The 21,749-nt window shown below is 38.7% G+C and overlaps 1 protein-coding gene across 1 annotated transcript in view; it reads left to right on the top strand.

Moving 5' to 3' along the window:
• Positions 1-21,374, top strand: part of RIC8B (RIC8 guanine nucleotide exchange factor B) — a 33,829-nt gene extending 12,455 nt beyond the window's left edge. Inside the window, exons 4-10 of the mRNA XM_040063213.2 lie at positions 1,672-1,766; positions 6,219-6,372; positions 6,697-6,792; positions 9,210-9,354; positions 9,506-9,650; positions 11,433-11,552; positions 18,386-21,374. Of these exons, the coding sequence (XP_039919147.1) occupies positions 1,672-1,766; positions 6,219-6,372; positions 6,697-6,792; positions 9,210-9,354; positions 9,506-9,650; positions 11,433-11,552; positions 18,386-18,497 (867 nt within the window). The 3' untranslated portion in view covers positions 18,498-21,374. The remainder of the gene's footprint in view (positions 1-1,671; positions 1,767-6,218; positions 6,373-6,696; positions 6,793-9,209; positions 9,355-9,505; positions 9,651-11,432; positions 11,553-18,385) is intronic.
• Positions 21,375-21,749: the final 375 nt, after the last annotated feature.

Raw genomic sequence — 21,749 nt, 5'->3', positions numbered from 1 at the left:
CAAATAATTGTTCTCTTTAGTGCATTAGACTAAACAGCCAATCAGACATTAATTATAACTTTAGGAATGTGAAACGAGCAAAGTTGGAAGTTTATTCTTTGCTTTAATGTCTCAAGGATATGCTGAATAAGAAATCCTGAAATTTAAGATTGAGTGTTGGAGGGGTCAGAGAAGCTAATATTTGAGTTTCAAGGAAATATAAAGAAAGTGAAGTTTCTTTCTTCTGTTTATATTCCTGACTTAGACCCTTATCAAAAGTACCTTTAACTTGGTCAAAGTTCTTTGTATAGACAAGTGATTGTTCTGGAGGTAAAAAAGCATTTAACACAGTTATATGGAAAGTTGGAAAAAGAAACTGTATTACATGTTCACCTCTTGAGAGGTAAGCTCTTGATATCTGGAAGCTGGTTTACTCTTACACAATAGTTGAGTCTGGAGAGATGTAAGACAGATGGAAGTAGAGCTCACTGTCTTTTCCTCCTTCATATCCCTAGCATGCGTGCAGCTTTTTTTCCTTTTTTTTTAATGAGAGTTTAAGACCTCTCAGGGCAGGAGAAGCTTATTTGCATCTTGAGATAAAGCTTAGATAATATCTCTTTGCTAGAAATTCCTAAAGAAATTCAGAGAACTTCTAAATTAAAGAACTTTTTAGTGGCTGTTAGCCAGATATGTTAGGTGACATTCTGCTTAGTGAATATTCCAGTGGCAATTTTCATGGTCTGGAAGAAGAGTGAAAGGCATGTTAATGAATTGGGTTGAAGAGGCAGAATTTGGAGAGATTCCAAACAGCAAAACACATGGAAAATAAAAGGAGAGCAGAGAGGTTGGGCATGTGGGTAGAAAGCTAAACAAGATCCATCCAAATGTGGAGAGAAGGTTTGAAACACCAGAATTTAATGAGTGGAGATGGTTTCGAAGTAACAAAGTCAGACAAGAATTGCAGGTGGTACAGTTGGCAGATTTGGATGCCGATATTACAAAAGATGCGTTGGGCGCTTTGTGCCAGGTGAAACACTCCAGAACATCTGATAGATGCTGAGAAGGGCTGTTGAAAAAGTTGAGGACAATGATACGGTTAAATGGTTGCAGTTACTGGTGTGCTTCTGTGTGGCTGCTGTCTTGTGGGGGATTGGAAGGGGGGATTGCTTGGAGAGAGGAAAAGGTAGGGCAAGTCAGGTTGCTGAGAAATTATTAATGGAATGGAGGAAAGGTATCAAGGGAGCAGAAGCAAGGGAATTAGAAAAAGAGACACACTGGGTGGAGGAAATGAAACTTGGCAGGAAAAAGCCTAAATAAGAAGACAAATTAAATGAAAAACATGCATAATCTAAATGGATGGAGGGGTGGCCTGGTGTAAATAGAAGAAGGAAGAGAGTGGTATGTTAGGAATAGTGGTATGGAATTGAGCAAACACTTGTAACTGGATTTTCTAGTAATGAAGGCTGATTTAACTGGGAAAAACTCCCAAGGCCTGGTTCAAAGTCAGCTTATGAGACTTAAGTAGCATTAAGCGTTCAGTGAAAACTAAGGTACAGTCCTTTTATTCATAGGGATGGATGTTATGATCTAATAGGTATTTTCCATCTTTAACTTTTATTATTCTAGTGACCTGAAACCCTCACTTGCAATCTTCAAAATGAAAAAATATCTTCATAATTTATATTTATATAGAATGAATCTCATCAATTTCGTTACATGGCTGCCATCCTTCGACACTGCTTATTAACCACGGGCCCCACTGAAGAAAAAACTGAAGAGTTGCACAGGTTGGTAGAATTGCAGAACCAATCTATGTTAAAAGGTTTTTGTTTGATTGGTTTTCCTAAATAGAAATTACTTTGCCTAAAATCCAAAGTGGAAATCTGAGAAACAATGAAAACTTAATTTATTTCGAGTTAATATTGTTAATCTTTTTTTGATGAAAGCTGTTTTCCTCTAACATTGATTAAACATATCCAGTTTTCTGGAGAGAAGGTGGCTGACAAGAGTGTTATTTTTTATTACTGATGATGAAGCTTACCTTTTTAAAATTTTGTTTTTATTTTTGTGTGTGTGTATCTGAGATGAAAATACATATGGAAGTTCTAAGTGTAGCTCAGATTGAAGTGGAATGCACCTTCTGTTGTTTTGCACAGAAGCTGGTGGAAACACTACATTTTGAGATTTCTATATGTAAGTTTTGCAATTCTGATGGATTGGGGTGGAAGTAACGAGTTGATATTTTATCCCAGTTCTAGGCTGCTTTATTAGAAGTACCAATAATTTTCCTTAGTAATACTTTTTTCCAAGGATGAGTGAATCATACAGTTTTAGGAGTGTGGTTTGGTTTTTTCCCTCAGTCCTGCACCCAGCTGTTATGTATTGGCAGCCAGTAATTCAATCAAAATTGAGATTATTTGTGGTGATGTGGTGGTTCTTTGTTTAATGTTACTGTTCTTTCCCTGGGACGCCCTTATTTTTACCAAGTAAGCCAGCTCTTCACTGGGCCTGACAATACAGTAACTTCCCTCAGCATTGAAATGTTGCCATTTTCTTCTTCAGATATGTCTGTATATCTAACTGTAGGATCTTTTGAAGGCCTTCTGAGCCGGTCTCTTGGAAGAAGGATGCAGCTTTTCACACCCAGCAATCTTGAAAGTGTTAAATGACCTTGATTAAAATCTTGGAAAGCTCTTACAGGTCAACAGTCTTAGGAGGTGAACACTAAAATCCTACATCAGAGCCCTTCTCAGTTGGTGCAGACAAGTTTGGAATAATTTAGGATACTGCTGCAGTAGTTGCCATGGCTGAAATTTGTGCTGTGTCTGAAAGGGCAGTTAGTGTTTTCTCTTTGCTGCTGCTTATGGTGGGAGCTTTGTGCTCTCAGCCTCCTTTAAGGGAGGGACTGGCAGGAATAAAATCCCTACTGCTGGAAGAATTTAACAGTTGTGGATAAAATCAACAATTACAAGAGAGTTACAAGAGTTATTATAAGCTGATGCTCTTTCCAAAATCTGTCCCCTTGTCCAGAAAACTGACTAGTCTGATTGCCCTGTTAAATATATTGCCCTGTAAAATTTAATTGTCTTGTGCTATTGCAAAAGGATGCAAATTATGCAGGTCCTTTTGGTTTTAGCTTTTGCAGGCACTTGCAGCTGAGATCCAGAAAGGGCTTTGCATAAAGAAGTAGGCAGCTGTGAAGATGATGGAGTGTTGGTGTGATTTCTGTCCTTGCTTTTTTCAGTCACAAGGGAGATTTTTTTGTAGCAGTGCTGCCCGTGTGGGCCTTATGGAGACACCAGTCAAAGCAAAGTTTCTTCATAATTCTGAGAGGGGGAAGCAGGAAAGAAAGGAAGGCGCCCATCACCTTGGATCACTTCAGCTATTGCCCCTTCTCCAGCAGACTCAGTGTAGCGCTGCGTCACTTTCTGCTATGCTGAGGAAACAGCTGTGTCCCTCAGTGTAGCTGGTTAAGTTAGCTGAGGAGTAGAGAAGGCAAGTATAACATTAATACTTGTGGTATTCAATCTTGATTTACATGCTACAAGAGCACTGTGCAGGATTTGACTGCTGCAAATCAAATATTTTAGCCTTTTTGCTGAACCTGAGTTTTGTATTTGATGCTAGGAGGATACAGTGAAAGCTAAATAACTGAATACACTTTTCTACCAAGGATGTTCATCACGAGGCAACTCTGGAATAGAAAAGCTATACTCAGAAGTAATGCCTCTACAAATCCTCAGAGGGATTTGGGCCTGCCTCAGAGGGCCCTGCTTCAGTCCACTGATTTATTTGAACAAGCAAAATTTAATTCGTGATAGGAGCCGCACTAACAAATTAGTAAATGGTTTTTAGCAGTCTGTAGCTAAAAGAGAGGCTGTGTCATCATTTGGGCTGTTCGGCATGCAGGACTCTGACCGTGCAATCTCTGTTGGTAGAGATGTGGTGTGAGTCAGAGAGCAGAGCACAACTTCCAGCTTTGCTTTGCTCCTGGAGCCTGTCAGTAAGGCAATTATGAAAACGATGTTAAAAATAAAATAAAATACAGTGGTGAACGCAGAATAAACTTTATGAAGCATCAGGGAGATATAAATATATTTCTTAAGATTGCTGATCACTCGCACTTCCTTAAGTTTGTGAATCTGCAGAACATAAGATGCTTAAGTGAAAGGTTTGGGCAGTCTGTTAAAACGCATCATTTGAATGCCTGTAAAATCGAGGATTTATTTTAAGTGAACACTGAATGTTGGACACATGCCCTGAGCCATGATGTACTGATTGTCAGCATGACTACTTCTAATAAAAAAGCAGAAGTTAGCCATAAAAATATCTTAACTTCTTTAGTACTCAGTGTTGTCATTGTGGTTCTGCTGCATCGTTAGTTAATGTGTGAATATGAACAGCTTAAAGTACCGCATGTTAGAGCGAGTGTCATTTTTGCCCACTAACAAGGTTTTAATCAAGGCATTCACTGGCTCTAAATAGGCCTTTGATTCTGAATTTGCATATCAGGAGGGGGCTGGGAGTATGAGTGGGTGGATGTCATGTCCCAGTGATTAATGATCTCTAGGAAGCCAAAAAGGGGAGAGTAATATACGCAGTATTTCTACCCCCTGGAGTAGGAATGCAAACACTATTGTGCATATCTGTGCATAGTCACTGACTTCCTGGTAGCTGGAGAATTTCATACACTCCTCTGCCACAAATAAAACTGTCAGTGGAGTGACAAAGATCAGAAAGCCGGGCTTCATTTATTGAAAAGAATAGCTCAGGCACAGTGATCCAGAAAATTAATTTTGTAGGTGTTTGGGAACTTGGTTGCTTAATAAGAAACTGGTAAAAAGAGAACTTTTGATGAAAGGCATGAAGCCACCAAATATTTGTTGACTTTCTTCTGGTTTGTTTCTGACTATTCCTGAATTATTAGAGAGGAATAACTTCGGTGATATGAAAAGACATATCTTGAACAGGATTTAGAAGCAAAACAAAGAGAACAAGCGTTTCCAAAAGTAATAGCGGTCTGAATTTCAATTGCTAAAAGAGCAAAAGAGAGATGGCACAGTGTGGAAGAGCCACCCAGTCTGATCAAACCAGAACCGGCGCATTTGTTAGAAATCCTGCTATGGTCATGCTTTGCTTTCTCTTTCGCTAATTCTTCGTCAGAATTGTATTAATAACTTAGAAACGGAGGGCAGCTTCTAAGCAGATATTATTAAAAGTCTTAAATGAAGTCGTTTGAAAAGTTTTCTCCGTTCTTGGAACACTTCACCAGTCCTTGAAACACCAGTGCTCGTTGGTTCATTGATAGCTTTGGGGTCTGCACGGGTAAACCTGAATAGTTTTGTGATATTTTCAAATACATCCATTTATAAGTTTGGTTGGATGTCAGCAAGTAAATAATGACAGAATTCTAATTTTTGCAGCATCTGTGTAATTTCTCCCAGTGTTCAGGAGCAGTACAAGCCCAAGTCTGTACAGTGAGAGCAGGGTAGATAGCAAACTCAAGGCATGTGTACCCTGCAAGAGACCCTTGCAAAGTAAGTCCCACCTTGCTCCATTAAAGAGGAGGGAGGGACCCTGTGTCCTAATTGAAATCACGTAATGGCTCTTTGAAAATGCTCCTCTTTGTGTGAATGAGAACGCTGCCAGTTACTGAAGGGTAGTGCTTGGTAAATAAAACTGAGTCTTTTTTTAGGGTGTTGAAAGCTTTCTGTATTTCATATATACTGCAAGCTAAATAAAAATGAAAATATTTAAGGGGACCTAAGAAGTGGCCACTTTGCCCCCTGTCACAGCGGGAGGAAATGTTGTCCATATTGCATTTTGCCGCACTTATGTTGGTAGTGTGGATGTGTGGTAAAATGTTTAAGTTTCAAGGAGGAAAAAATTCTGCAAATCAATGTGAGAGTTCCCCCTGCTGTCCTGCAAGATCATCTGCTGTAGCTTGCTGCTGGAAACTGTGCCTTTTCCATGGGATGGGATACTGTGGGGGCTGGAAGTAATCCTGCACTGCTGCTTTTGGAACTTTTGTCTTTCTTTTTCCTCGTTTGTTCCAAGAGCCAGCACTCAGGCGATAATGCAGGCCACCTTCTTTAAAACCCAGAGACGAGAAAATAAAGCATTGTTTGAGTTGTAGGGCCTCTTTTTGATTGCAGTTGTACAAGCAGTTTATGGTGAGTTGTACTCTGTTTTTAATTCTTTTTTCCAAATGAATAATGAATTTTTAAAATCTGTTTCAGCAACGCAATCAACCTCTTAAGCAATGTTCCCGTTTCTTGCTTGGATGTTCTTATTAATCCATCATCCCAAGAGGAAACAGATATAAAATACAACGGTATGAATATGCGAGCTATTCAGATTTTACTGGATTTCATGGAGAAGAGAATAGACAAGGTATGGACTGTAGGCATTTTTCACGAAGGGTGCCTCTTTCACTACAGCAAAAAGTGCACATGTATCAAGCTTTGTATAAACCTTTCAGCCAGTACTTGGCACAAACATAGATGGCCTACTCAACTATGAAACACCTCAAAATAAAGGACAAATTCCTGTGAATATCTGAAGCTATTTGCTTATGTGTGTCTGAGGGTGAGCGTTTGGCTCTTTATGTCAAGTTCATATTTTGGCTGTCATATAGAACTTCACTGAAGTGTTCATAGAATTTGAAAAGGAAAGTTTGCTCTTAAAATGTTTTATTTGTATTTGGTTTTATTTTAGGGAAGCAGCTATAGAGAAGGTCTGACTCCAGTTCTCAGTTTATTAACTGAATGCTGCCGAACTCACAGGAATATCAGGAAGTTTATTAAAGCTCAAGTAAGTAAAATATTAATCAAAATTTGCATATGAAGCTAATGATGAATTTTGAGGTTTGTACATCAGTGCAGGAGAGTGCTGTAGAACTAAATTTTCAGTCCTGTAAATCAATAGATGTTATGGCCTGAGTTCCAGGATACATTCTGTAGATCTGTGAAATAACATCAGGGATATTGTAAAGCTGTGTTAATGTGAGTCATCATGGATCGTGTGAGGCGGGTAAAAATCTCAGTAAAATCTATTCCCTTACACTCAGCAAATAAGAAGCATTTCAGTGCAGTTAATTAAACTTTGCAGAGCTGTGTGGTGGCCAGTGAGAGTACGGGTGTTTTGATGGGTTCTGCTTGAGGTTTAGTTTTACCTCAGCAGGAGGGAGTTGTTGGGATTAAGACTTGTCTATCGGCTGTCCTATCAGAGTACAAGTGTCCCTGGACAGAGATACACTTCATCACTTTGTCTCTTAGAAGAGTGCTTCATTACAGTATGGACTGTGGCTTTTAACAGGGAAAAAGATTTCTGTGCCATGGTTAAAGATCTAAAGGATCTGTGTAGCTTGGTGGTTGAGTGTGGTGTTTTCTATTTGTTTTGCTGCTTTTCCTGCCGTTCCACTCGAGTGGAAAGAAGTTAAAAGATGAGCAAGAGAAAGAAATTGCTCCCCTGGTTTCTGCTCTTCTTCTAAGCTGCAGTAACTTTTGAGTTGCATCCTAGATGCTGCTTCCAGATCAAAGCTGTGCCTGAATTCATAAACGGAATTTAAAATTAAAAAGAGCATACATTTTCTGCCTCTTCCATCCGTACCAGAGGAGTGTTTTTGAGGAATTTAAGAAACTTGTTCTCGTTGTTTGTTTGTTTTCGTTCACAGCAGTTAGTTTTTAGGATACTTTGCTGATCTGTGAACTTTAAAAAAAAAAAAAAAAAAAAAAGTTGCAGAGCCAAGTGTTCAGAAGCTAGAAAATGAAGTTGTCTGCATGTTTTTACGACATCTGGGCATCTTGATGTCAGGATATAATTGCATGCTGACTCCTGCCACAGGACCACTGCCTCATATAGTGCAGAGAGTGGATGGATGTTGCTAACTGCATGACTGGATGTTTGATATTTTGAATTACTCTCATTGTTAAGTGCTGGCCTTGGGCTTTATTTATTGTGTGCTATTCAAATTGTGATCTGAAGACAGGATGATTGATTTCCTCATGGACTGTCCTATGGCACTCATCACTGTATTAGTATTAGAGTACTCTAAAAGCATTAATTCATTCTTACAACACACTGGGAAATGGCAGTCATGGTACTATCCCCATTGGGGGGAGTAAGCAGGGACAAAGTAAAATGTTTTGCTAATTGTTTGAATGCTTGGTTTGAAAAATAAAGGGTCTGTTTTATCCAAAGCAGTCAATACTGTAGCATTCATGTAAGGATCTGTTCCCAGTGAGTCCAATTTCAGTAGTAATTGTGCTGTAATTTTGCACTGGACATGACACTTTACGTTAGGTAGAAGACAAAGGACTTGCAATTTCTGATGGTAATTAGTGATACTTTGTTTTATTCCCCAATAAAATATTGAAGATCCATAATTCTTATTGGAGTCTTCAGATCATTAAGTATTTCATATTATGGCCCAAATTTGTTTTCATATTATATCATATATCATATTTGTTTGAATGTGAAATAAATTACACAGATTTTGAGTCTGAAGACATCCACACAAGGAGGCACAAGTTTGCCAAAAAAGCCATCATTTGTGCACGACATGCCTTTCTTGAGGGTTGAAGTTAACAATATTAATGATCTCTAATGAGAAAATAGTGTGTTTGAGGAAACGTTAAATAGTGATTTCTCAAAAATATTTCTGAAATTTAGCTTGAGCTTTTAAAAGTGTGTTCTGGTTGAAGTATGCATTTCCTCTTTATGTAGACTGCATTTTTGAAATTTACTAGTAGAAACTTGTAGTAGAACTTGCAATGTACTTATTTTCCTGCTTTTTCATTAAGCACATCATTGTTCTGTATAAACAGCACAGCATTTTGAGTGTAAGTTTCCTTAAACTGGTGTTTCTAATACTTTTACAAGATACATGAGTAAAACAGAAGAAACAGAGAACATGAGGTTATGGCAACTCTCCTGGGACACCCATTTGTGCTCATAAACTCCTAATAATTGTATTTTTAAAGTCTGCATTTGAGACTGAGTATTTTTCTGCCCAAAATGACAGACCAGAAAACGTAAATATATTAAGAAGCAAGAGTGACTACTAATGCATGTGTGCATAGTTGCCTTATTTTACTGCTTTTTTAAAAATTTTTTTTGAAGGACAGAGTAATTTTTCTTTGTTAACTACATTTGTTTTTGTAAATATTGGTTTTGCAGGATATTTCCATGCATTTTATGCTGTTCTTTGCTTTCTTTTGTGCTGCTAGGTGCTGCCTCCATTAAGAGATGTCTCAAACCGTCCTGAAGTTGGCACAACAGTGAGGAACAAACTCGTGCGCCTTATGACACACGTTGACCTTGGAGTAAAGCAAATTGCAGCAGAATTTCTTTTTGTTCTTTGTAAAGAGAGAGGTAAAAATTACTTTTTCTTCTCTTTTTGTATAAGGTCTTGCTGTAATTGGTATATTTGCCTCCTGCTGTAACTCTCAATTCTTGTAGCACTCTGATGGGGTTTGTTTTGTAGCTGATTACAGCTGAGTAATTTTCTGTATCCTCTTTGCAGTCGATAGCTTGTTGAAATACACAGGCTATGGTAATGCAGCAGGATTGCTGGCAGCCAGGGGCCTGCTAGCAGGAGGAAGAGGAGATCATTGGTACTCAGATGATGAAGATACAGACACAGAAGAATACAAATCTGCAAAGCCAAAGTATAGTATTGTTTTCAATTTCACATATCCTATAGCATTTTGGATTCTTTTGACATAATTTTGGGGTTTTTTTAACCTTTTTCAGAGAGGCCAGTTTTGGAATGATATGTGCTTATATTAACTTCTGTCTTCTGCTGATTTCATGGTTAATTATTGAGAAACCAGCCTCTAATAGCGACCATCATGTAGTCAGATATGGTTTCAGAGAAAAAAAGTAAAAAAAAAAAGGTTACTAGGAGAATGATTTAACATCAGAATAACTACTTGAAATTCAGGTGTGGATAGAGATTTTTGAGGAAGTGATAGGAAAAAAATTAGTAGCAAACTCAGCAGGGATGGGTTTTGTCACAGATTTTTGAGGCGCTCACATGAAGTTTGCCAAGCTGCTAACTATTGTTTGTGGGGTATATCTCTGTAATGGAGAGGGTAATGGTGTCAAATATAACTTAAGGTTTTAGCCAGCACTTTGTTAAAAAGGAGAAAGCCACTGGTTTTAGTTTCAGTTTTGACTGAGTTTCAGATTGCCTGGTACTAGAATATTCCTGAAGAACCAAGTAGGTCACATATGTAAATATGGGAAGAGCAAAATAACTTCTATAGAAGTCATGCAGCAGGAATCCAGTATATTTGTTCAAAGGATTCAGTGACCACGCAGAAGCTCTGTTGATTTTTTATTAGTTGCAATTGATTGGGTGTTAAGGGTTTTAGTTTGTCATGTTACATATAAGATTTGGTGCCATTTTAAAGATGTTCTGAAATTGTTGATAGTGGAGATCTGAAGTGTTAACTTTTTTTTTTCTGTTTTACTCTGTTTTCCTTGAATTACACAGACCTGGTTAGGTATATGGTGGGTGCTTGTGGTTTATTGAAAGATTCTTATTAAGGTACATGAACAAAGGATGGGATTAAATGTATGAGGTTTAGGAGTTATGTTGCTTCTGTGCTAAGAAATTAAACCAGGAGGTTTCTTTTCATTTCTGCACTTCAGGATTTTTTTTCTTGCTGTTTTCTCTCTGCTCTTCTTTCAAAAGCCTGACATTCAATTATACGCATATAAGTAAAACTATAACATCCATTTAGTTAAAAGCTAACACTTAAATGAAACATTCAAGATAACTGTCAGCTGATTATCTGTATTGCTGTTAAATGTTTGTGATTAAAATATTTGAAAGGATAATGTGCCCTGAAAGTCTTCTTAAAACTACTTCTCTGCTTTTGTTACCATTTATGTATCACTGTTCACTTGTATTAACAGTGAAAATAAAGCTGGCTTTGTAAATGCTCAAAGTAAAGTAACTTAATCTGATTTGAGCAAAATATCACCATCATGGAAGGGCAGCAGTTAACTAATTTAATGGAAAACTGTAATCTGTCTATATTTTTAAAATTAAGCCTTGTACAGAATTAGTTTCAGACATGTATCGGTCTTCCAGTTCCGTCTGTATGTCATTAGTACTAATGATATTTTCACTGCTGCCATCATCATTCCCCTGGTTTCACACTGTTCCTCTCTGGGTTCCAACAACAAGAACCACCAGCCTGTGCATTTTTGGGCACTGACAAGACATTAATGCAACGAATTGACACGAAGTTACAGTCACGATTCATGAGAAAATGTGGTCTAAATATGAACCTTGTCTATTTATAACAAAACCTTTCATGTGCAGTTCAGATAGTTTTAGTCTTAATGGTTTCTGTGAGTTCTTCCTGTTTCCTGCTGTTAAGAAGATAAAAAATGTACCTATTCTTGCAGAAATATAAATGGTGTTTTTTCACCTCCAGCATTAACCTTATCACTGGTCACTTAGAAGAACCAATGCCCAATCCAATGGATGAAATGACAGAAGAACAAAAAGAATATGAAGCTATGAAGCTGGTCAACATGTTTGATAAGCTTTCCAGGTATTGTATTATAGCTGCTTTTGAGAAGCAGCATGTATCCTGGCTCTTTAGTAAAAGTCTAATGCTTCAAAATTGTGCTAGAATCAACTTCTTTGCAGGATTAAGACCACTTGAAATGCAGAGAAAAATGTTTAGCACTTCAAATGTTGCAGAACCTCAGAGGAAACCTCTTCTAGAGAGGATTGAACAGAATTGGGAAGATCTGGTGGTGAGGGGACCTGCCTCCTGAATAGATAGGCTGATGGTAATGAAGAGAGTTTCTTCTTTTAAAGTATGGGACACAATCCAGGCCCAAGGCAAGCATGCTGATTTTCCCCAAGTTAATGAGCAGCATCTCATTGTAACTACTTATGCCTGCTGCTTATATGAAGAACTAATACAGTGTGAAAATAGTTGTTGTCAGAAACAATAAATTGTATAATGGAGCAGTTAAAAGGGGATTTACAGTTAAGTGTGGACTGGATTACAAATCAGCCTTTGTAATTTGTTTTATGTGATGAAGGTAATGCCATGAAAGAAATAGGTACTTAGTGTGAAATAATGGTATTAGAGTATTGGTACAGAGAGTTGATCTTCAGTCCATAACTTTCTATGTACAAAAGAACATTGACCTGTGCTGTTATCTGTAGTTTTTTCTCTTTGACTCAATACGCCTAGAATTTACTGGTTTTTCTTTCCCCATTCTTCTAGTCATATTGGAGTGATTGTTTGTAGTGGTTTTTTTTAATTCATAAGCAAAATTACATTCTTGAGAAACTTAGGTAATACTAATTTGCCATTGAACTGAGCTGTAGGAGGTAAATATATAAGTGCATCCATTCTTCAAACATGGAAAAAACTCAGCAGCTAGAAATGTGCTTGTTTTGTGTCAACTAACAAGATCTATCGAGAAAAATTCAGCAAAACAAGTATTTTTTACATCTCTGTTAATGATTAGGAATATAGCAAAATATACAGGAGAATCTGGATTTTACAGATTAGCTGTCAAAAATTAAATTACAGGCAGGATTGAAAGCAGAGAAGGAACTTAGAATCAGTCATTTGAGACTGTCAATTAAGTAATTGAAGATTTTTTTCACATTATTTGCATGGAAAGCAAGTGTAGTATGTCATAGCCTTCTTAGGAAAGAGAAAAAAATGCAATGCACGTGTAATCTTAATTGAACTACTCCGTAAAATGGAATCGTTGCTATGTTAAGCTAGAGAATTAAGATGCTGAGCATCAAGGGTACCACAATAAAATTACTAAATGGTCTAAAACATCCTTTGAAAGAAAGATTGAGGCTGCAGATAAGCTGAGACTGAAGACAAGTCAGTTGCTGTCACTGCAGCAGTTACACAAAACCTCCCAATGGTTACTGTGGCACAAGAGCCCTTTCAGTTTGGAGGGTCGGAGGCACCTGCTGCAGTGCTTGCCACAGGCTGACAATAACTGAGCAGCTGCTGCCCTGTGTCACCACTTATCCTCTTGGCCAGCAGCATTGCTGTCACCTTGGGCTTTCTGTGCCCCTTACATCCACCTGCAGTTTCTTCTATAGCACTTACACTGCTTCAGGGCCGGCACTCTTCGTGGTAGGGCTTTTGTTTGTTTGTTTAGTATTGTGGTTACTGTGGGATGGTGTTGTTGATGTGACCCCTTTGGGTGCTCTGATAATGTTAATAAAATCGTTTCACTTCTTGTTTTACTAAAAACTGGGGAGGAGGGAAATGCTGGCAGGAAGGAAAAAGAAAGTACAACTTGGAATGGGGAGGCTGTAAATGTCATGAATGCAATTGCATGTAATTGTAGGCCCTGCAGATGTTAAACAACATGGGAATTTGCCAGTCTTGCATACAAGAAGGAGTTAGTACCATGCTGGTAGTAGTGGGAGTCCCTCCATCGTTTTGGAACAGGACACTTGTGCTGCCTCCAGCTTGAGCCCTTCAGTGCTGGGAGTTTGCAGACTTAAATCTACATGGAGTGCACTTCTTACCCTTAGTTTGCACCCTACAGATGCAAAGCAGAGGTTGCTTGGTTGGAGTTTTTGTTTCATTCTGGGGTTTGAGTCTTCCTTTGAGGCAGAGTGCTTGTGGCAAGGTCTCCTGCTTCTGCTGCTCTCTCTTGTCATCATAGGAGGGAAATGCACCATGATCAGGTTCAGTTTGATGCAGTGCTTTGCTTATAGAGGGGAGGAAGTTGAACAGGAAGAATTTGTTCTCATCTTGAGCAAGTTTATATAACTTAGTGTATCCTGAACATAGCTTAGAGTAAACTTGTGTGATGTACAGCAAAACAGGTTTGCTTAGTTCACAGGTATTGTCCCAGCAGTGGAAGCTAAACTTTGAAGAGCTGCCACACTCTTACTGGAGAAAAGTATGAAAAAAAAAAAAAAAAGAAAAGTTGAAGGACTGACAGACTTGTCAACTTCTGTCCCTGATTGATGAAGCTGATCAGGCCAGTTTGTCACTGGGGAACTCCAGATTTGGCTTTGACTGGCTGAGTATCAGAACTCAGAAAACAAATTTGCCAAATTTCATTGGGAAATTATAGTCTTGGTTAAAGGTTGCTGAATGTTTGCACTGTACCCTTTGTAAAGGTTTATTGAAGCTTTATTGTAAGTACATTGTATTGTTTATTGTAAGTACAAAGGGACATCTTTTTCCTAGTTCCATAATATGCCAGCGCATTTTTGCTTTTCTCTTTGTTTTCAGCATTGGCACTGAAAAATTGAAACTTTTTGAGGTCATGTGAAACTGATGGATGCTTTCGGTCATTTCAGGTCATACTTCCCAAGCTTTTCTACTCTTTTAGATTGTTGGTGTTTGGGCCTGTTCATGAGATAATTGGCCATCAACAAGGCTAACTTAAAATTAATCACCCAGTTTTGATTTCTCAAAATACCTGTAGGAAAGCTGAATGTTATTGTGAACCCATTTCCCCTGTGCCAATATTTTAACATAGACTCAGATTCTACAAAATTAGTATTTTGATCAAATTTGGCTGAGTGAGATTACTTTTTTAAAATCATTAAATATATACAAATTACTAGTATAAATGAACATGAGAAATCTTGGTTGCTGCATTTCTTGGGAGACGTATATACTACTTAAGCTGATCATGGGTGTCTGAACTTGGCCCTGATGTAACTCTGTGGGTTTTGTCTGCAGTAAATGTCTCGTTGGTTCTTTGAGAACTGTTTGGCGACTGTAAATCACTATCCTCTTCATATGATGCCCATCTTTGAGCTTTGAAAAACTCCTCAGATCTGCAAGGATTTAACTCAGCCTTCTGGTTTTTTTTTTGCAAAGCATCCAGTTAGCCACCCTAAGTCAGTGTCATGTAATAATTCCATCTATATAATAGATTATTGGAGATACTTCGTGTTAATTAAAATGTCTGGGGAAAATGCTAACATTTTTTCTATTATAAATGGTAGGTAGAATTGTATATTAATTGACTAATTTAGAATGTCAGGATGCTTTTTCCAAGCCAACCTTGTATTAATAGCAAGAATCCTTTTGCTGATAAAATGGTCTCCAATTATCACAGCTTGGGTTTTGTTGTACATTGAACAGAAGTCAACAAAATGAGAAAGAGAACCTGTCTAAATAAGGTACCCTACTCATTAAAAACTCAAAGTTAATCATAGGATCAATGAAGAAGGCAATGCTACATCGAGTTTGTTTTTTTTCTTCCCCTTTCTAATCATAGAACAAAATAATGTTCCCTGAAAGGATCAGAACTATTATGTGGCACTCAATTATAAGGAGGTGAATAGGTCCCCAAGACGCTGTTTTATCAAAGGGGCAGGCTGGTGTTTACATGATGGCTGTTTGATTACAGACACCATCATTAATTCTGTGTGGCAGTGCTGCCCTGCAGCACAGGCAGCAGGCAAAAGCGAGTCACCCTTCAAAACAAGGCAATGATTTTTGAGTCGTTATCAAGCTAAATGGCAAGCAGGAAGGTAGAAGTTGTATGAATATATTTGAAGGGACTCTTGGGAGATCTGCAAGTGGAAGAAGAGAATGCATTTTACCAACTGTTTAATTATGGTGTGTTTCTAAGTACACTTGAATAGAATGCTTTGTTTGCATTAGAAAAATGAGTGTTACGAGGTGCATCTGAGTATGTGGAAGGTCACCTAAGGATGTTCAAACATGTATAAATACATTGTGTGCTTGTATAGAACTTCATGGATATGGAAGAATTCCCACTGCCATCTGCTGGGCTGAGGCCAGTGATGTTCTGCCCTATGGATGTGCTATAAACATCCAGTTTCTGGACAGTGACCTATTTTCTGAGACTGCCTGTCAGTTCCTGGCACTTCCCTGCCCACCTTGTCTCTCCCTGTGGATATTGAGCACATCCTCAGGTAGCCCAGGGTGTCAAAACACAGTTGAGGTCTAGATTGTGCTTAGAAACAAAACTGGCTGATCCTTGCTTCTCCTCCTTCTTTGGTGGCTTGGCATATTTCTGTCTTCAGACAGTTCAATTTTACTGGGTAGCCATTGCCTGAGGAAAGATGTGTGGAATTCAGCCTCCTAATGCAGAGAACAGCAAACCCTTACCAGCCTTCTTCCATCCTGCTCAGGAACTTGCACAGCAGGAAGTTCAGGCAGGAACAGAAAGGTACTTGATAAACATCCTTGTTATTCCGTGCAATGTGAGCTCAGCCTGGCTCCTATCATTAAAACCTAAATCTAAAGTGGGATGTGAAAGTGAGACTAGGAAAGGGAAGCCTCAGAGAAAAAGCTTTGCCTTTATAATTGACAAATTATGAGCTAGGACTTCTTAAAGACCTAAGAATTGTTGAGAGGAGAGGGAGGTCCCCACACAAAGGGACCTTGGGACCTTGTTCTCCTGTGTTTCTCTTTCCTTTTTCATGAACAAATTCTTCATCCTTTATTAGTCATTATAATTAATTTATTACCAAAAATAAATGGCAAATTACTAGAAAATGATGTGGTTCCTTGACTTCTGGCTGCAGTATTAAGTGTTGCAACTTAAGAGTACACCTTGGGATTTTTAAAACAAAAATCTAGGATCCTTTCAGCTTAAAGGGCAAGCAATGGTGATTTTGTTCTTTGTGGCTATATTTTTGTATTTTAGAGGATACTTGTTTTGTATGCTATTTAAAGTTTGAAAACCAAAAAGACCTTAGATGTATAGGATTTTTTCTGTGTGGACAAAAGAGTCTTTGCTATTAGACACAACTCCAAAGCGCTCCAGCTTTGTCTTTGGGGGACCCTACAGCAGGCAGGGTTCTGATCCTCTTTGGACACCAGATTTGCAGTCTTCATGTTTTGAGCCCAATTGAATCTAATTTCAAGGGTTCAGAGGTGTCTTTTCCACACATCTCCAAGAGATTCTCTGAGTGCTGTCACTTGGGCAGAATTTGCACACTATGGATTGCATTGCCAGAAGGGAGGGGACTCACTGGCAGTCTTGAAGTAATGGCAAGCTCTCTTCAGTCTGTTGAAAGATAGATCCTATTCTTCCACACACACTGAGGGAGAGCCTGGCCTGTGCTCTTTGATCTGGTCTTGCAAACCTCTTTCCCTGGCCTCAGGCTTACCACCAGACCTGGTCAGCCAAGCCACAGCAATTGTTTCTCATGAGTCGTTTGTGAGCTAATCACTGTAGGATCTGATTGTCACATCTGCACAAACAACTACATTTATCTTGCTGGTCTCTTTTTGAGACTTGATTTAACTGCATCTCGACTGTACAGTGTCTGGCATATGCACGCCATGTGACTCAGATGTTGCCTTTCTTGCTGTTCCTCTGGGTTAGTCACACTGTGTACAAGGAATTGTTGTCCCTTTTTTCAGGCAAGGTAGTAGTGCAGACCAGGCAGAGAGCTGGCGAGATGCTTTTGCTTCCCTACTGAGTGATGCAGTTTTATTGTCTGTGGCTTGGAAGGGGGGTAGATGTATGTTAAATTGACAGTTTCACTGCCTGCTTTTCAACCAAGGGGTAAATCAACATCAAACCTCTGCTCTTTTATTTAAGGTGACTCCTGAATATTTAGGGGTATTTCCTTTTTTTTTTTTCCATCATAAAATCAAAATGTTATCTTTGCCCTTACAGCTTTTGCCATAATCCACATATAAATGAGGTGATAAAAAGTAAGGATTAAATAAATCTTTGCTAATACTTTTTGATTAGCTTAATCAATAATTAATCATCTCTTAGATGAGGCTGTAGCTTGTGGAGTAGATATAATTGGATTAACTGCTGAGCAGCCTTTGGAGCTTTGAAGAGATTAAAATGGCTGTAAATCCTGTAATTAAACTGCCACAAACAAAAGCAATAGTATTAGAAGCAGTCAGCTTTTTTTAAATTAATCAGGAAGTCTTTAACACACCCCTAGTAGTGGTGTAGGCAGAATCTGTTCTCTTAACTGATTTATTTCCTTCAATGAGATGAATATGTATCAAATAATTGTCTTAATTGCTTGGGCATATATTTGCCAGAATGGCAGGTGAAATTTTAGAAAGAACTGGCTGTCAGAGAGCCCTCAGAAGAAAAGCTAGTTTGTGTATCCAAAACAGTGAACCTGCTCCTTGTCCTGAGCCTATCAGGCACTGATTTTTCATGGTGTCTTTAATTGGCTAAGTAGGTTTGGCTTACATGAATGAAGTCTTTATCTGTCCTGCTCTTCCCCTCCCACTTATTGGGGAAAGTTTTTTGTGCTTTTTTCTTCAAAACAGAGGGCTTTAGCAGGAATATCTTCCTTTTAGAGGCTCATTATGTACCAAAGCATATACTGTATGTGACTGTCTTATACACATGGGAACTGATACGTGTGCACGTGCTGATACGGATTCTTTTCTTCAATCTCTCACAGAGATGAGCTCATAAAGCCAATGGGAGTGCGGCCGGATGGGACAATGGCTCCTTTGGAGGAAGCTGTCAGCCAGTACCAAACCAACAAGCAAGAGAGCTCAGATTCAGACTAAGGCATCACCTGCTTCACTCTCAATTCTCCTCTAATCCACACTTCTCTTCAGAGCTTTTTTTATCCTCACATTAGCTAGCATCACTTTAACTGTTCTATTGTTGGCATATTTAAATGATGGGTCCTGTGCTATAATGTCCGAATTTTTATGATGTCTGTTTAGAGAACATATCAATTTATTAGTTTATGATCTCTATTAATTTAAAATTAAACGTATTTCAAAAGGATAAAAAGTGAAAGCCTACAGTGTAAAATAAAGTCCTCTCTCATTTTCCAGAATCCTGCTTTCTGAACTCTGTAGGTTTTCCCATTCTTGATAATCTTCTGTATTGTCTTGCCAGTCTTCCTCTTTATATAATTATATTAATGAAGTGTGTTTACTTAATGGCATTAGGAGCAAAGGGTGTTTAGACTTAGAAGTCTGATTGACCTTGTGAGGCTGCTTTAGCTGGCATTGAGCAGTGATTTCAAAGGTCCTGTTTTTAAAGTGCCCTGGGGTTTCTTACTGCTACAAACTTCTCCAGTTAAGCTGCTGCTTAAGATTTTAACAATGTGGCAGTGACAGACTGCTTCTAAAACTACCTTTAAATTGGGAACAAGATGATGTATGTTGTAGTCTTCCCTCTCTCCCTGGTTAAGACCACACCGATAGACCCCCTTCTCCCGTCTTTGGTTAAGTAAAAACGTCCCTATTGAAAATGGTGTTCAAGTATTGCACTTAACTGTTGCCATGAATGGGAGGGGACTGGAGTGCATGTGCCACTGTTTCACTGAATTGGGGCCTACTTTTGGAGATTAACTTCTGTGCCTCACTTAAAGGGAAGTCAAACTAATCAACCAAGAAATATTTCCCCTTAGGGAGAACTTAGGAAGCAATGGGATAGAGAATGGGTGGGTGGAAAGGAGAAGAAAGTGTCACTTTCAGTTCTGTACTCTTTAAAAACAAAGATTAAAGTTTTAGGCGTGCTGCGCTGCTCTTGTTGCCTCTTTGCCTGCTTGGTTTCTTTCTGTGTGTTTCTCCCAGCATGAATTACATTAAGAATAATCCATGCCCTAGTTTCCAATTCCGAATTTTGTGCAGAAGCTTAAACATGCCATTCACTGGGAATGTTTCAGAGGTTGGTGATGGTTCTCCAGTTTGTCTTTGTTTCATATGACTTGACACTGGTTCTCTGAACTGAGGAAGTTGATGTTCAAAGACCTTGTAAAGGGGGATTTGGTATGAAATTATCCTGTGGTTGCTCATGTGAGGAACTTCTGTAGATGATCTTAGTCTTCCAAATGAACCGAAAAGAAAAAAAATAATGCACTGCTGTCCTCTTAGTGGTTCAGTTTGTGTTTCCAAAGGACACTGCCCAGCCACAGCAGTGTCTTTCCTGGTACATTTGTAGTATGTAATGTCATACCTTCTCTATGTGACTCCTAAAGTGGAGGGGACGTCAGTTGTGCAAGGACAAGAGATGTGCTTGGCTGCATCTAAGCTGGGTCTCAAGAATATAATTCTGGGTTTAGCATTATGCACTGACTACTCTGAGCCCAACACAGGCAAGTATTTTGTGCCCTGCAGGTGCAAAGAATTTGTGATCCCTCCCCAAGGAGCAGAACTTCCCTGGCCCTGTTAATGAGGAACTGTCTTGGTGTCAGCTGGGGCTGGGGAAGTTGTTTCAGTCATGAGCTTCTATAGGGGCTTCTTGCTGTAGAGCACTAAGTACAGAGCATGAAAAAGAGCAAAATCTCAATTGTTGCTTTACAAGCAACAAGTAGAATATGCTCCTACATATTAGCTGGGTAAAGAGATTAATAATAATGGCTCCAGGGACCTTGCTACAAGCAATGTAGCACGAGGCTGTTGTGCTCTGCCTCCTGTCATTTGCCACGGGGCAGCGACATTTGCAATAAATAGTTCTGTTCAGTTTATCTTGGAAAACGGATGCTTGTAGAAGGTTCTACAGACATGAGATGCTGCTTCAATTAAAAAGAAAAAAGTAAAGACCAAGCATAGGAGGTTCTGCCAGAAATCCTCGAGCTCAAGAGTGGCTCGTAGCTGGGTTGCCTGTAGTGCAGGTTCACGTAGATAAATGAACTTGCACTAGTGCAGTGCTCCAGAGCAGCACTTGTTCTAGGGGGATAGTTGGTGAAAAGGCTGCTGCAGACTTTTTGGCTTATCTTTGCTGTGTAACATAAGTCCAGCCTTAGCTGCACTGGCTGGAGATTTGGGAATATCTTGGGACAAAGGTCCTTCAAATCAGGTCCTTCAAAATTGCTTGAACTGGCAAACTGGGCTGTGTGAGGAAGGGTCTCTAAGTGAAATGTCTCATTTTACTCCCTTCTGAGTAAAATGTCAGTAGGTTTTCTAGTGGTGACTGTAAAGGTGTTACCAGTGGGTTTTGGGGACATGGACCTTTCACTCCCAAAAAGTCTTCTATAGTCAGTCTCAAACCCAAAATCTTGTGTTTCAGTCTTTCCTTTGGCATCAACAGTCCAAAGCAACACAGTTCTTATTAAAGCTCATCAATTATTTGGAAGCTTTGTTTCTCTTTGTTTCCCATTAGAGTTATGAAACAAAAGATGATGGGAAATTGCTGAAATTCAGAATACTTTGTTCTTTTGCAAAATAATACAGATATATTTGTTTAAATGTTCATGAAAACTTCCTGGCAGGTATTCCCAAATGCTAATTGAAACTTCATGTGCCCCAAAAGTGGTTTTCAGGAAAAAAGGTCATTTACAATCTGTTAAAAATGTTGTGAGAAAATTACCAGAACTTTAAAGAAATTTGCTGAAGAGAAAAATCGCTTTAGCTTTGATGTTTTGAATGTACAACATTGCTGGATATGTGTGTGGTCAAAGTGGATTTTTTACCCTATATCTTGAGTTTTTCCAAGTACCTGAAAATCTGCAAAGGCTTAAAAATATATATATATGTAGAACAACTAGGCTATGGCATATTTTTTCTTACAGTTATTCAAATAGTAACTTTCTTCTACCTGGGTGAAAAATCAGTTGTCAAAGGTGGCTTTAAGGAAGAGAGCATTGCAATAAAGCTGTAGCATTAGTGGGTTGCCAAGCACCCTAGTCAGAAAGAGGAAAGTAAACCCCAAAGTATACAAGAGCCCAAATCTCCTGAAGGAGCATTCCACAACATTGTACTTCAAGTTATTACCACAAAACAGCTAATAAAATCCTGTGCTTTAATAAGGCTGGTTGTAAAAAGACTCTTCCACTGTTCAAACAGTCGAGAGCCAGACTTTGC

The sequence above is a fragment of the Hirundo rustica genome, chromosome 4 (assembly GCF_015227805.2).
Source record: "Hirundo rustica isolate bHirRus1 chromosome 4, bHirRus1.pri.v3, whole genome shotgun sequence".
NCBI lineage: Eukaryota > Metazoa > Chordata > Aves > Passeriformes > Hirundinidae > Hirundo > Hirundo rustica.
This window is presented reverse-complemented; position numbering and strand designations above follow the sequence as displayed.